General features: G+C 34.2%; 1 protein-coding gene across 1 annotated transcript in view; it reads right to left on the bottom strand.

The window, feature by feature from the left end:
* LOC136033733 (uncharacterized) overlaps positions 1-14,720 on the bottom strand; it is a 189,509-nt gene that overhangs the window by 99,551 nt on the left and 75,238 nt on the right. The window contains exons 8-11 of the mRNA XM_065714626.1: positions 11,674-11,861; positions 6,350-6,465; positions 3,117-3,285; positions 1-111 (exon numbers count right to left, since the gene is read on the bottom strand). Coding sequence (XP_065570698.1) covers positions 1-111; positions 3,117-3,285; positions 6,350-6,465; positions 11,674-11,861 — 584 coding nt within the window. The remainder of the gene's footprint in view (positions 112-3,116; positions 3,286-6,349; positions 6,466-11,673; positions 11,862-14,720) is intronic.

The following is a 14,720-nucleotide window of genomic DNA, read 5'->3' as shown; positions in this document are numbered from 1 at the left end:
CTGTATTTCTTTGGCATATATATCCAGCAACACTGTCACAAGGGATATGGCGTTTTTTAGGCTTGTCATTCGTCACCTCCAAAATGGGACAATTGCTTTGTTCATATCGTCCTGGAAACAAGTATAATACTAAGGATTACTGAATCTATACACAGAAAAGTGGCAGCTACAATCTAGTAGAGGACGAACCAGGGCCTATAGTAGCCAATAATTGAAAAACGCGTTAAAAAAAAAACTGGCATGCAAGAAAAAATTGCTATTTCTAGCTGATTCAGGAAGAGTAATAATCATCTAAATTAGTCTTAATAGTAAAGTGTTATTTTGAAAAAAAGTTTCAGGTAATTTTGAAAAGTAGCTTAAACCCTCAAAAACAATTTCAGATCGAAACAAAAGGTACACCATTGGAATTGTCATGGTCAGACACCCTAAACAGGAATCTTAAAGTCTTCTGGCTTGGACAACAAGGACAATCTGTTTTTTGTATGGGTAGGACTGATGTGTCCTTTCTTTTTTCTCTACTGCTAGCAGGGCATTGGAACATTATAGGGAGCTTTTTGAGGACTTATTTTAAAGGATATTGCTGTATATAGTGCCTTTTGTAAATAAAAAAACTTTCAAAACAAAATCTAATTTTTGACGAGAAAATCATCTTCGTATGTAAGATGATGAATGACGTCATATTCGTATGTTAAAACTATAAACGACGTTACAGTAAATCTATATGACGAAGTCAGTTGCAACTGAGGTTCATTCTTCACCAACAATCATGGTTATAGCGGTAGTTTAATTCTTGTAAAAATGAATACTTAAGATGAGTGAAAGTTTTCAAAGTACTCTTTATGATAATAGTCGTAGTAAGAAGCACTCAATGGCAAGTGAGACAATTTTTGATGAAGTTCCGTGTTTCAGCAGTTGGGAGGACATGAGGAAAAGAAATAGTGATCAAAATCGATTTGGGGAAACTTCTGAAGAAGTTATTGCATGAGTTAAAGCTTCAGACGCTTTGATTATCTATTCTAAAACAGAAGATAAGGTTAACACATTATTAACGCAAAATCAAGCAATTAATTTGAAGTTGGACATTATTGAAGCCATGTCAAGGCAAGTCAGTTCAATGATGTCAGATGTGACTGCCGATTAAAAAAAATCAAATTCTATATACACGGCGGAACATATGTGAGTTAAAATCAATGTCCCGAGGTTGCATTTTTTTCCGATGCATTATGTCATACGCCCTTCATATATCATTAACTAACACTGCCTGGATGTACGAATTTGATTTCGTTGAAAAGATAGAAACAAGATTATTTTAAAATTATCCAATAATCAAACAAAGTAAAATCATTGAAACAATTTAATTGAAAAGCTTTGCTATAAACGTTATTGTGATTTGTATCACTATTGACCTGACTACTCAGCGTTATTATAGAACGACTTGAACTTAAATCCTCTGTCTTCAGAGGAAAGTCCAATGGTCACTGTACATTCAAGATGCATAATCATTTTTCACGTTATAATATGTTTGGATTTTATTGACTCAAGCGTTTTTATTTTATTGACTTATGTTCTAAAATACCTTTAAACTTAAGATTAATCCATAAGGTATGACCTAACTTTCTAATAAAAAAAAATGTCAATTAGTTCCTCGGCTGCCTTTATAAGTCTGAAAAGCGTATTTACATAAATTCCATTTATTGTCAAGTAGTATTTTAGGCAAATATATCCACTATAACCTACTTCAGATGAATGTTTTTCTAATAGCAGTTTTTTTTTTTTAATTTCGGAAATCTAAAACCTTTTCTGTGAAGTTTTTATATTCGGAAGTAAGGGTGATTGACTCTTGAACGTTTTTAAGATGGAGAGTCTAACATAATAATCCATTAACGCCTTTTGTACAGTGGAGATGACAGTACTGTGGGCACATTTTATTCCATATTGGCAATCCAAATGCAAATGAAACATTGTTTTGTTTATTTTTACAGGTAGAAGGACTCAATCGATTAATAGAAACAGTTTCGAAAGTATATGTAGAACATATGATATCATACTCGACTGAGACAAATAATTTACGAGAATTATGGATTTGTTTATATATAACAGTCACTGATATGGGTCTAAAATCAAAAGTATTTTATTATCGTTCAACTTTTATCCCATTGATTTTTTACTCGTTCCTGGTTTTAAATTGTTTTTTTTATCTCTGTGTTTTGCTATTTGATTCTTTTTTCTCTTTCCATTAGTTTTAAACAAAAAGGTATAAATATTTCATGGTGTAACACAGAAACTCTAGATACAGCTTCTTTACTTGTTTTGGCCTAGTTCTGGAGGCAAGCTTTATAGTATACATATAATGTTTCAGAAAACTTGAACAAAGTTGGAGATCTGATAAAAACAAAAAGGTAGAATTTGCAATTTCCAATTGGACTTTCCCAGAATTTTTTCCAAAAAAATCTAGAAGGGTTAGAGAACTTAAATTTTCAATATCGAAGAGATGAACCCACGTTCTATAGATTTCTGACGCTACATAATTCCTAGTGAGAGAAAATGTTCGGCGCTCAGAAAGCTTTCTTTTGTGTCTTTTTAGTGCTGTTTAGTACACTATAAAACTAAAATTGTTATTACTTTGTTGTCTGGAAATGTACTTTAAGTTTTCTATACTTTGAGAAACTGTCTTCCCTGTTTCATGATATTTGATATCGAATAAAAGTTTCAATTTTCATCTCTTACTGTTTCCTAGCTACAGACCACTGACAACAAGAACAAAAAAACAAACAAATTAATAATGTTGCTCCACAACACTAAATGTTTTGTGGTTGAAATATATATACTTAATTTTGTTTGTGTGTTGGGACAGTTCACATTTCATATATAACTTGTAAGTGTTTGCTTTGAAGTAGACCGTATAGATCATTAATTTTTAATGAATGATCCTGCCCCGGAATTTGAGAGCGTCCCCTTTTTCCAGTTTAGCTCAAACCCCTGTTTACATTTTTCTTAATAGAAAATAATTATGTTTCCTAACTCCATCAAAAACTGTATCTTAACTTGTCACTTAACGTTGTCACATTCACTATCAAGATCTAAGTATTTACGTAAAATAGTCTCTATGATCTTACCTTCTATATTATCTTGATCAATCGCATCATTCAATTCAAACTCTGGCAAAATTTCCAGCCCACCATCTAGGTGTAAATTATCTTGGATCCAAAAGGAATCAAGTCCGTATTCACGTGTTAGTTCAGACACAGGAAGTCCATCTAGGATTGAAGAGGAGATCAATTGTGCCTGTAATTGTGATATTATGCTAGCTTAAGATGCTTTAAATCTGTCACTAGGTCAGGCTGATTTTATTTTTTTTTTTATATTCCTGCGTATATTGAGACACTGCTTTAGGTAAGGACCCTATACCCTAAAAGAAAATAAATATAATTGTTCCCATTACATCATACAAGCAAGCAACTACACTAACTATTTTGTTTCGTTGGGCTTTTACTTAGAATTACCCCGTTCCACACTGACAAAAGGTGAAGCAATGTTTAGTTTGATTGGCTTTACGGAATACGACAAGGAGCTTCAGGCTGACCTGGAGAGAGTTGAGGCGTGAGCAGATGCATGGCTTGTAAGTTTTAACGCGTCAAAAACGAAAAAGCTCCTAATTTCTCAGGCGCATAACGTGAGGGCTAATCCCGAGATCGTCTTCAAAGTAGAGGCAATAACACGAGTTGATACACTGCAACTACTTGGAGTTAATTTCTCTTCGGATCTCTCATGGACAGAACTTTTCAATAAAATTATATCCTTTTGCTCCAAGAAGCTAGGAGTTATCGTAAGATGCAAAAGTCTTCTCCCTGATGAGTCAATTCTGTCACTTTTCATTTCGTGCATCAGACCTGTCATGGAATAATTATGTCCTCTCTTCGCTGGTACAAATAATAGCCAAATCACTCAACTCCAACAAATTCAAATAAAACAGCTCGTGCAGTAACCTCTGGCAACACGAAAGCTAAAACCCTGCAGTTGATTCAGGAATGGCTCGACGTGGCGTCGATTTCGTTTTTCAACAAATAAATGTATAACCCTCCATCAGAGGAGCTATCAAAGCTCATTTCTAATAGAACAAAGCCCTTACAATCATCTTGCCGAGGTACAGCTCATCAGAACTACCTTGAGCAGGGTATTCTCCGCCAGGAATATCTGAAAACGAGTTTTGCCCTGCGATCAGTTGCCACATGGAATAGATTGCTGGCATAGGTAATCCCGGAAAATCTTCCCCTTGACGCGTTCAAGAGAAGGTATAACAAATACCACAGTATTGGAAATAAGGTAATTTCCTGGAGTAGCGGCAAATCATCATCTCTGATGGAGCCGTGAAGTCTGTAATTAAAAAAAAAAAAGAAAAAAAATGTGTATTCGGATGTTATTAATTAATGCGAGTGATTTCCACATTATTACATATACATAAATGTTTATTAATTTTTAAAAGAAATGAATGCGTTTTCAAGTTCTCAACGGAAATATTTAAAATATGCGGGTCTCAACAATGCTTCAGAAGACAGTCAATGGCACAAGCGGTTATTTCAGATTTTTCCTCGGTCAGGATGATTTTAGTTTTAGCAATGCTTTTTACTTGTAATCCATTTCTTCCATTAAATTTTACAATAGAGATGATCACGTATTTTATAAGGTTTACCAGATTTTGCTGCATTTAAAAATCAAGGATATACGCTATTCTTCCTATAAAATTGTCCTGACTACTTCCGTTTATTTTTTTACATGCTCTCGGCTACGCTATTGCCTTTTGCATGTTTCGAACAGATTTTCTATTTCTTTCAATTTTGGAGCTTTTCCGTTTATCATACTTTCGCATGATTGTTGCCATTATCAATTTTGGAACTGCAAAAATTTGAAGCCCTTGAGATTATCTCAATTCCTTTCTGTAATTACTATCAGAGTCCAGAGCGATTGATTTGCGTCAAATTATACTACTGATATGTCAATTGTTTACCCTTGGAATTATATTGGACAAAAATTAGTTCCATTCAAAAATTAATTGTAGAATTAATTAATTGGAGTTCTTATGTGTGCTAGAGCCAAATTAAAAATTATTTGCAAATATATTCATTAACTGTGTACTTGATTGCTGGTCTCCTTTCGAGGCTAATGGAATCAATTGGGTAAATTTCTGTGGTTATTTTCGTTTTGATTGACACATTCAGCTTACTAAAGAAAATAAACTGTAGTTAAAAGAGTGAAAATACAGAAATTAACTCAATCAAATGAGCCTAAAAATAAATGCCTACATTAACATTTCATTGGATACAATTTAACGTATCCATCACCGAGCAAAAATACCGCCATGAAGGATTGTTGTTCTTACCGGAACTGATAGGCTAAATAAGTAGCTCTCAGTAGATAGCTTCAAAGACTACACTGCCTTTCCATGACGAAAGTAAAACAGTTCAAAATAGGGATGAAACCTTTTTCTTGACAGTGAACAGATATAAAATTTAACTGGATATTTCGAACACATATAGTGTTCATCATCAGCAGTAAAACTGACTCAATGAGTTGTACTGCTGATGATGAACACTTATATGTGTTCGAAATATCCAGTTAAATTTTATATCTGTTCACTGTCAAGAAAAAGGTTTTATCCCTATTTTAAACTGTTTTACTTTCGTAGCTCTCAGTATTTTTAAATTAGGTCAGCTTTATAGCAGGGCACTCTGCGGGTTAAAATTGTTGCTTTGTGCTAAACAAAATGGCGGAAAATGTGACTTCGTTGTGTCGCTACCTTTTTGTTACTTAAAAATGGGACTGAGCCTTTTTGCCATTGAGTGAATCTTTTATCGACATTTTGGGATCACTGGTTCGACAACATCATCCCAAAGGAATTAACAAACAAGAAATGAAGTGCATCTGTGATAATCTGCCCCGGAGAAAATACGATGTGGAAACTCGTGGAACGCTTGAAACCTTGGCCGAACAAAATCTGAAGTTGATTGTGCGATTGGCTCCCAGATCATTCTCGTTTATGGTGTTTATATTACCTCCTATACTAGGGCTTTCTCCATTACCTCAATTTATAATAATTTTCTCAAGCTAATTACTTTTGATGTGTAACCTTATGCTTTTTACATGTTTAGAACCACTATGAAAAGTCAATTTTTGGTTATCAATACGACTTTTGTTTTGTTTCGGTTACTACTAGCACAAATTACTGTTTACTTATAGTTCGTTATCGCAAACTTGTTTGATCCTAATGACTCTGTTGTTCGATTTGTCTGAGCATTTACAATTTTGTGCTTCTTATATATTTTATTTTAGATTTACAAGAAGGGGAACTTGCCTGTATACCCTTGCATATTTCATGGGCTGTATTCCACGTAACACGGGGGTAGCTGACTGGTAGAACACAAAAACCATTGAGTATCAAGTATCTCCGATTTGGACAAGGATTTTGCTCTAAAGAAAACATTTCGTCTAATACAAAAAGAGGCATAAAATATTAACAAGATAAAATTAAAAACTTGAGAATATTTTTCTGAATAGAATTGTAACCACATAAAATAAAAAAATGGTCTAGTCTCTACATCCTCTTTGGCAATTCCACAATTTTATAGGCGAGCGGTTTTTCTGTTATGCTAAGAATAACAAGCAAACCTGATTTCGATCTGCAAGCCAGCAGCGTTTCACGGACTGTCGAAATCGTTCAAAGGTGGCTATTTTAAATTTAGTATTGAATTTTTATTGAATTTATTAGTATTGAAATACTTAGTATTGAATTTATTTTTAAGGACTAGTTTTGTATTTTCTTATGCAAAAAGGTTGATATAACTATTCCAAACTGTTGAGCCGTATGTCTGCAAACTTTAAGGTTCACTGAGATGTCGTGTTTGTTGACAGCAATCTAGTATTCTTAGACTTCGTAAAAAGAAAATTTCTAGATTTTGCAAAGGAATTTCTGTCTTCTACACTCTAAGTAAAATCACGGGTGTGGGAATTGCATCCTCGCCCTCAAGTTACAAACCAAGAAAAAAATACTCTCAATGTGTAGGTGATTTTAAAAAGACTCGCTATAACAAAGAGAACGCCAGAATATTTTTTTTGCGCTCCTTGGCTATATAATAGTCATAATGTTTAGACAATAATAGACAATAAAGTCTTTACCGATAATTTTTCAAACATTTTTCTTCAATTTTAATGAAATTACATCTGCTGGTAAATTTCTAAACTTTTAAAAATTAGGTTTTATTACTGCTGTGAAAAAGAAGGGTAACAAGCAAGATCTTCACGGCGTTACACCCGTTACACTTACTTCCATTCTTTCCCGATTATATGTAAGCTTTTTAGCAAAGGGGTTGAAAGCAAAGAAAATCCCAAAGATTGATAGTGGGCAATTCCGAAATCTAATTTCTGCAACTGACAGTAACTGTATCGATCGCCTCATGAATACAACATTTAGTAAACTTTATGAAATTAATAACTAGCCCAATGTAATAGTAGTTGACTTACAAACAGCTTTTGAATCAATGAGATGAAATACAATAGAAACACTATTAAATTAATTCCATATTCACTATGCTCAATTAAAATAATTTTGTCGTTACTCTTCAATAGAAAACAAATAGTTAAATACCTAAATATATATTCCGATTCCTCACCCAATTTACAATGGTGTGACCCAGGGAGCCTTGCAGCCCAGATTTATTCCTTGCAGCTTCCCCCTTAAACCTCACATCTCCACTTTGGTTCAACAAAACACCAATTTTACCCAACAAACTTTTCACGGAAAATACAGAAGATTAATTAGTTCGTTAAATTGGCGACTGCTTTATTTCACCCTGAAGATATCCCACCACGAACAAGTCTTCCAGGAAAAGTCCACCCTAGAACTCCCCTTCCCACACAAACAATTAAACCCCAAAATTTTTCCCCACGTATAAAAAATTGAGCAGTCCGAAGGATAGTAAGACAACAAAAATGAATGAATAAAAGAAGAGATTTTAGAATATTCTACCTATGTTCCGAAATATAGGTAAAATATGTAGTGTAGTTTTTTAGATTGTTTTTCATGTGGTTTTGGGGTTTTGGGGGATGGATTTATCCTAACAGGATAAGATAAAGGTTAAAGAAAATAATTGGAAAACATGAAATTATTGGCAGCTGTGTAGGGTGACTTATCAAGGAAGTGCAAGGAGGTGACAGGCAGAACTACGAAGTATGATTAATTAAGTAGTACTATGGCTTTATCCTAAACCTTGGGTGAAAATTAAGTTTCTAAAATTTGTTTAAAAACTAATTGATTAGAAACTAAAGTAGGTGACATTTAATAATTAAAAATTTTCTAGTGTGTTAATGTAACCGATAAGACAAGAGGTGGGATTACAAAAAGGGTAAAGAATCAAGGTAACCTTACTAAAATAACAAGCTTAATGCCACAAAGAGCAATGTTGAAGAAAAACAAAAGAACAATCCAAACCTCATATTTTGTTATTGTAAATCTTTTGTTATTCTCCAGGAAGAAGGGAGGGGGGTTTCCGGAGAAAACCAACCTAAAACTAAATAATACATGAATCTCCTCTTTCTATTTCCTTTGCCCCATTTTACCACTCATTGCGTAAAGTTTGTTTTACTAACTTTGGACATCCTAATTGCGTTTTACTATTTTGTGCATGACCTATTTCGTTTTTAATTACCTTTATGGTTTGTTTGTTGTTCCTTTTTTTGTGGTTTTTATTCTTGTTTTTTTTTTCTTTACTTGATATAAGAATTGAAATTTAGCTCCCTTATGGCTCGGGAAAGAATTTTTAGATAAATATTATCTTATCCTAGAGCAACCCAATTGGTGATTTGACTATAATAATGATGACAGTTCTAAAAAAAATGTAACATCAGACGGAAAAACTCAAGAGAACTCAGTAAGAATAACTACGAGCATATTAGTATTCGGGAAAAAATAAAGGATCTTACGGAAAGGGGTCATTTGTCATAAGAAATAAAAATATTCAATGACGAAATGTAATGTAAACATTTAACCGATACAAAAAGATCATCATCAGCCTGCTCGAATAAACCAGCCGTTCTTAACATTAACCGTTCCCAACTGTAATTGTAATTTGTTAATAAATTATAATTATAATTAATTATTGTAATATTAATTATGATTATAATTAACGCTTCTTCTATAATTAACCGGTGACATACTCCTTCGTCAATTTATTTACCAAATAGACAAAAGCATTCTACGTCACGGGCCCCATACTTTTTATTCGATAGAATTAGACTTAGATATTTCCAAATAAAATTCAGGGTACGTACTTGCAATTAAAACCGTGGAAACTATTAAGTGTATATTTTCCCCATAATCTAAATTCTCCAATTACTTAACCTGGAAAAAGTCATCCAGAGACTAGGTCGTATCCAGGTGGAAAGTTGAAGGTTTGGAACCCCCTTGAATTTTTGCCCGACTTGTAAGAAAGCAGTATCCCTTCAACAATTTTAAACCGACCGACAGGTGGTGTACAAATGGAGCTACTAGTCACTTAATACGTTTTTGCGCGCACCTGCGCAATAATAGCGCACCTATAACGGTATAGTACACCTACATCACAGGGAAGGTTTCTAAGAGGTGCAGGTGTTTGTTGCGTAATTGGAGTTGAGTATGACGTAATCCTGCCTAACTTATCGGATCATATGATTTGCTTCAGTATTACTTCAGCATCGGAAGGATAAACATCTATATCTCGTTTTAAAAAAGTAAAGACAAAATATTCCAAGAAGACGTGTGTTCATGATAAAGTTGTCGCAGCAATGAATGCTGACAAAGAGAAATATTTGAATTACGAGACACGTGCTTATGGCGATCTTATAAATCATCCACAATGTGCTATGAAAGAACGCAGAAATGGGCTATGAAGCAACGCTTGCAAACTGGTACCCTGACATCACTGGGGGGGGGCTCAAACCTTATTGACCAAAAATACACAGAAAATGCAGAGTTAGCTACCGACGGAAACCAATGATCGTCTTTAAATCAACACACTACTAATCCAGCAACTATCTCCCCTAACGAAAACAATTTAATACGGGAGATAATTTTCACAAATGGTAATAACGGTAAAAATGTCCATTTTATTTTCACGGATTATTTTAACAAGCTATCAAAACTGAAGCACAAACAGATTGTGAATATTTTTCAACTTATAAATAGTGGAAAATTTAACGCAAAACTGGGGGAAAGTCCATGTTACCGAATATTCTTTGTTACTAACATTTCACACTATCCACACTTCAAAAATATATCGATAGGGATATCGAACGATAACAAAATCGAAAAAGCGTCTTTTTAACAACACTAAATGTTGCGAAAAATTTTGGGCTCTTTATTTTAATTTATGGTATAATTTAATCGACCAAAAATTGCTCGGTCCTCGTTAGAAGAATAGTGGAACACGTGACGCTTCTGTTTCCTCGAAATAGCGGTACACCAACAAGCCTATGTTCATAGGAAAATCAATCTATTTCTAACAATTCTGCTCATAGAATATGGCGGCAAACATCTCTTGTTTGCTGACACGAAATGGCGGTAAAAGATGAAAATACTAGTATGATGTAAGGACCATATCCTTACTTGAGGGAGGACCCTTGCAGGGGCCTAAACATAAGAAGTTAAGAAATATCGATTTTGCGGTCTCCTGAAGGTATTTATAGACTCTCTATTGCGTAACAACCAAAGAAATCCCGAATTAAAGGAGCCCTGGCCCTCATGAGTTTCTTTTTCAAACAATAAAGTAAACTATAAGGTATTGAACATCTGCACCTCCTAGAGAACAGCTTCTTACTACATAACATGCACCTGCTGGGTGTTATCGAATGGTGGGATACAGACGACTTTAAAAAGCAGGGATACGGCTGTCGTGATATGGTGGAATAGGGCTGGCACCAAACCTTATAAGGGGATACTGCTATTAAAACGTAACAAAAATAAATATAACAAATTTTTTTTATGCATTTTTTGAAGTTTTTTGTACTCCCCCTATCAACAAATCCTGGATACGGCCCTGTCCAGGGATAGCCTTTATATTCAGGTTGATGATCTAATTGCAATAACTACTTATTTCTGATAGAAATTGGATGAATCCAAAAATATGGATTGAAAGTAATGTTTGAATGCAAGTCCGTTTTACATGAAAACCCGTGGCTTCAAAGAAGAGCTTCAATTCTTGTAGAAAACTTAAAAGATAATATCAATAAAAAATAACAACAAACTAAACGTTAAATTAATATTTCACTTAAATGATTTTTATATCCAGACTCAGCCAACAAGAAATGGGAAAAATTACGTATACATATATGCTTAATTAAGTTTTTTCTTAGGTGTGGTTTTGAGTAAGCCACCCTTAAAAAGTCAAAGAATATATGCTGTCTGAGCGACAGTAGGATAAACAACAAATACTTTCTAATTTGTATTCTTCTAATAATTTCTTGGACATTATTATACTTTATACCACCCATTAAAAAATTAAAACTAATCACGTCCTCCAAAACACGTAGGAGAAGACATATTTAATATACTTCTTTCAAGCTCATAAATACTTCTCTTTTCCCTATTTCTGGGATCTAATTGTCTCATTGATCGTTTCCCGTTAAAAAGGAAACTTGTTGAAATACCTTTTTCTAAGCGAACCACCAGTTGAATAATCTGTCGATGACTTTTACGTGGGCTTATGAAATAAAATTCTATGTTTCCAGAATTAAACGTTCTTTTGAGATGTTTTAAACGGTGACTCAAATCTCCGCAGAAGACAATAGCCTCTTCTAAGAATGGTGCCTTTATTTCGAAACGACTAGATTGGCACCTGAAAAAAATTGAATGGAAACATGAAAAAATTTTATGCCATGGAGTTGAAGCGTTTTTTTTTTTTTTTTATAACGATTCATCCTTTTGGTAGCATTATAGAAGGAAATTCATCATGTATAGGACAAAAAAAGTCTTGTGGCAGAGGGGTCTACGGGCTACTAAGTAGTCGACTGAAAAGTTCAGAAGGGCCCCGACTTCAGACTTATTTAATAGTATGCTAATGACGAATTTCACCACAGAGCCTGACCTTCACCATGGGTCCGCCGAAAGAAACTGGGTAAGAAATCCTGACAGCGACATCACTTAGGCTCATCTACAAATTTACTGAAAATACAGTGCATGATTTTAGGACATGATCACTGACAATGAAGTATATAATTTAACTATCCTAATTGCATTAATTTAGAAGACCTATGAACTGATATGATTTTTAAATTAAGTGCCTGCTATTTTTGCGGCTTTATTTGTAAGCCTAGTGTGATACTTCGTTTTTCAGTACTGTCATTGGTAAATACTGTCCAGCGGAGCTCATTTCATCAAACAGTTCAGTAAGGAGCGACCCGGCTCAATAGCAATCGAAACTCTAAAAAACGGAATTTTGATACCAATAGTTATATCAAAAGAATTCAATTTTAATGTTGATTTTAGACATACAAGTTTCATCAATTTAGTCTTACATATCAAAAGTTACGAGCCTGAGAAATTTGCCTTATTTTAGAAAATAGGGGGAAACACCCACAAAAGTTCATAGAATCTTAACAAAAATCACACCAGCAGATTCAGCGTATTCGACAACTCTACTGTAGATGTTTCAAGCTCCTACCTACAAAAGAGTGGAATTTCGCATTTTTTTTTTGCCAGAAGACAGATGACGGATGCATGTTCATTTTTTTCTTTTTACCCCATGGGTAATCGTATCGACCCAGTGGTCCTATAATGTCGCGAGAGGGCTCATTCTAACGGAAATTAAAAGTTCTCCTGTCCTTTTTAAGTGACCAAAAAAATCGGAGGGCATCTAGGCTCCCACACTCATTTTTTCCCAAAATCACCGGATCAGAATTTTTAGATAGCCATTCTGTTCAGCATAGTCGAAAAACTTAATAACTAGGCCTTTGGGGACGACTTAATCCCCTACAGTCCCCAGAGGAGGGGCTACAAGTTACAGACTTAGACCATTGTCAAACAGTTCGTGGTAAGGAACTGTATTAAGAAGCGACCCGGCTTAATAGTGACCGAAATTCTAAAAAAAACAAATTTTGATATCAAAAGTCACATCAAAAGAATCGTATTTTAAAGATGATTTTTAATATATAAGTTTCATCAAGTTTGGTCTTACCCATTAAAAGTTACAAGCCTGAGAAAATTTACCTTATTTTAGAAAACAGGGGGAAACACTACCTAAAGTCATAAAATTTTCACACCATCAGATTCAGCGTATCAGAAAACCCTATTGTAGAAGTTTCAAGCTCCTATCTGCAAAAATGTGGAATTTTGCATTTTTTGCCACAAGACAGATCACGGATGCAAGTTACAACTTTGACCATTGTTTACATACACTAATGGTTATTATGAAGTGTACAGACGTTTTCAAGGGGACTTTTTCGCGTTTAGGTGGGGGTTGTCGGGGGCAGGGTATTACGTGGGAGTATCTTTCCATGGAGGAATTTATCATGAGGGAGGAGAATTTCCATAAAGGGGGCGCAGGATTTTCTAGCATTATTAAAAAAAAAAATGAGACAGTAAATAATTTTTTTTCACCTGGAAGTAATGAGTAGCATTAAAACTTAAAACAAACAGAAAATATTATGTATATAACGGAGCTCATCTCCTCCACAATACCTTGCTCTTTACGCCAAAGTATTTTTAGTAATTTCAACTATTTATTCTACGGCCTTTGTGATTCAGGGGTCATTCTTAAGGAATTGGGATGAAATTCATGCCTTAGTGTAAAGAGCTAGGTATTGACGAGGGGGTGAACCCCATCATATACGTAATAAAAATAAAAACAAATATAGAAGTTCGTTACGTTAGTTAATTCGTAGGTTACGTATATATATTACTAATAAAAGCGTTCGAAAAAATTTTTAAAAGTTCTAGTTGCATTTTTAAGTAAACAAAATCGGAGGGCAACTAGGCCTCCTCCCCCACTCCTTTTTACAAAATCGTCCGATCAAAACTATGAGAAAGTTATTTAGTCAAAAAAATATCAATATGCAAATTTCGTTTTAAATATTCATGTGTGGCGAGCCAAAATCAAAACATGTATTAATGGAAAAACGCTCAGAAATTAAATAAAAAACAAGTTGTTTTTAACTGTAAGTAAGGAGTGACATTAAAACTTGAAACGAACAGAAATTCTTCCATATACTAAATGGGTTGTTCCCTCCTCAACGCCCCTCTCTTTACGCTAAAGTTTTTTACTGTTTTAAAAAGTAGAGTTGAGAGAAATAGTCAAACTTTAGCGTAAAGAGCGGGGCGTTGATGGGGGAACAACCCCTTTCATATACGGAATAATTTCTGTTTGTTTCAAGTTTTAATGTCGCTCCTTATTTGCAATTAAAAAAACTTATTTTTTTATTTAATTTCAGGACAAAATCAACTTATTAATATATACAACGACCTTCAACTCTTTTTGGAAACTTCTTGAAACAATTATGGTACGACAAAAAGGAACAAAACCGACCGTTAATTGCTTCACATGAATAAGTTCTAGACAGTCAAAATATAGTCAAACAAAAAGAATGCATTTTAAAAAACTTCACCGTAGTGTCTCGTGAAAAACCATTCCCGTGAAAAATTCCTTTCTGTTATGGAGGCAGTTCTTTTGTCTTTGGGCGGGGAAACAGACATCCAACGA

Source organism: Artemia franciscana, chromosome 12 (assembly GCF_032884065.1).
Source record: "Artemia franciscana chromosome 12, ASM3288406v1, whole genome shotgun sequence".
Taxonomy (NCBI): Eukaryota; Metazoa; Arthropoda; class Branchiopoda; order Anostraca; family Artemiidae; genus Artemia; species Artemia franciscana.
The sequence above is the reverse complement of the archived record's forward strand: the minus strand, read 5'-3'. Positions and strand labels throughout refer to the sequence as shown.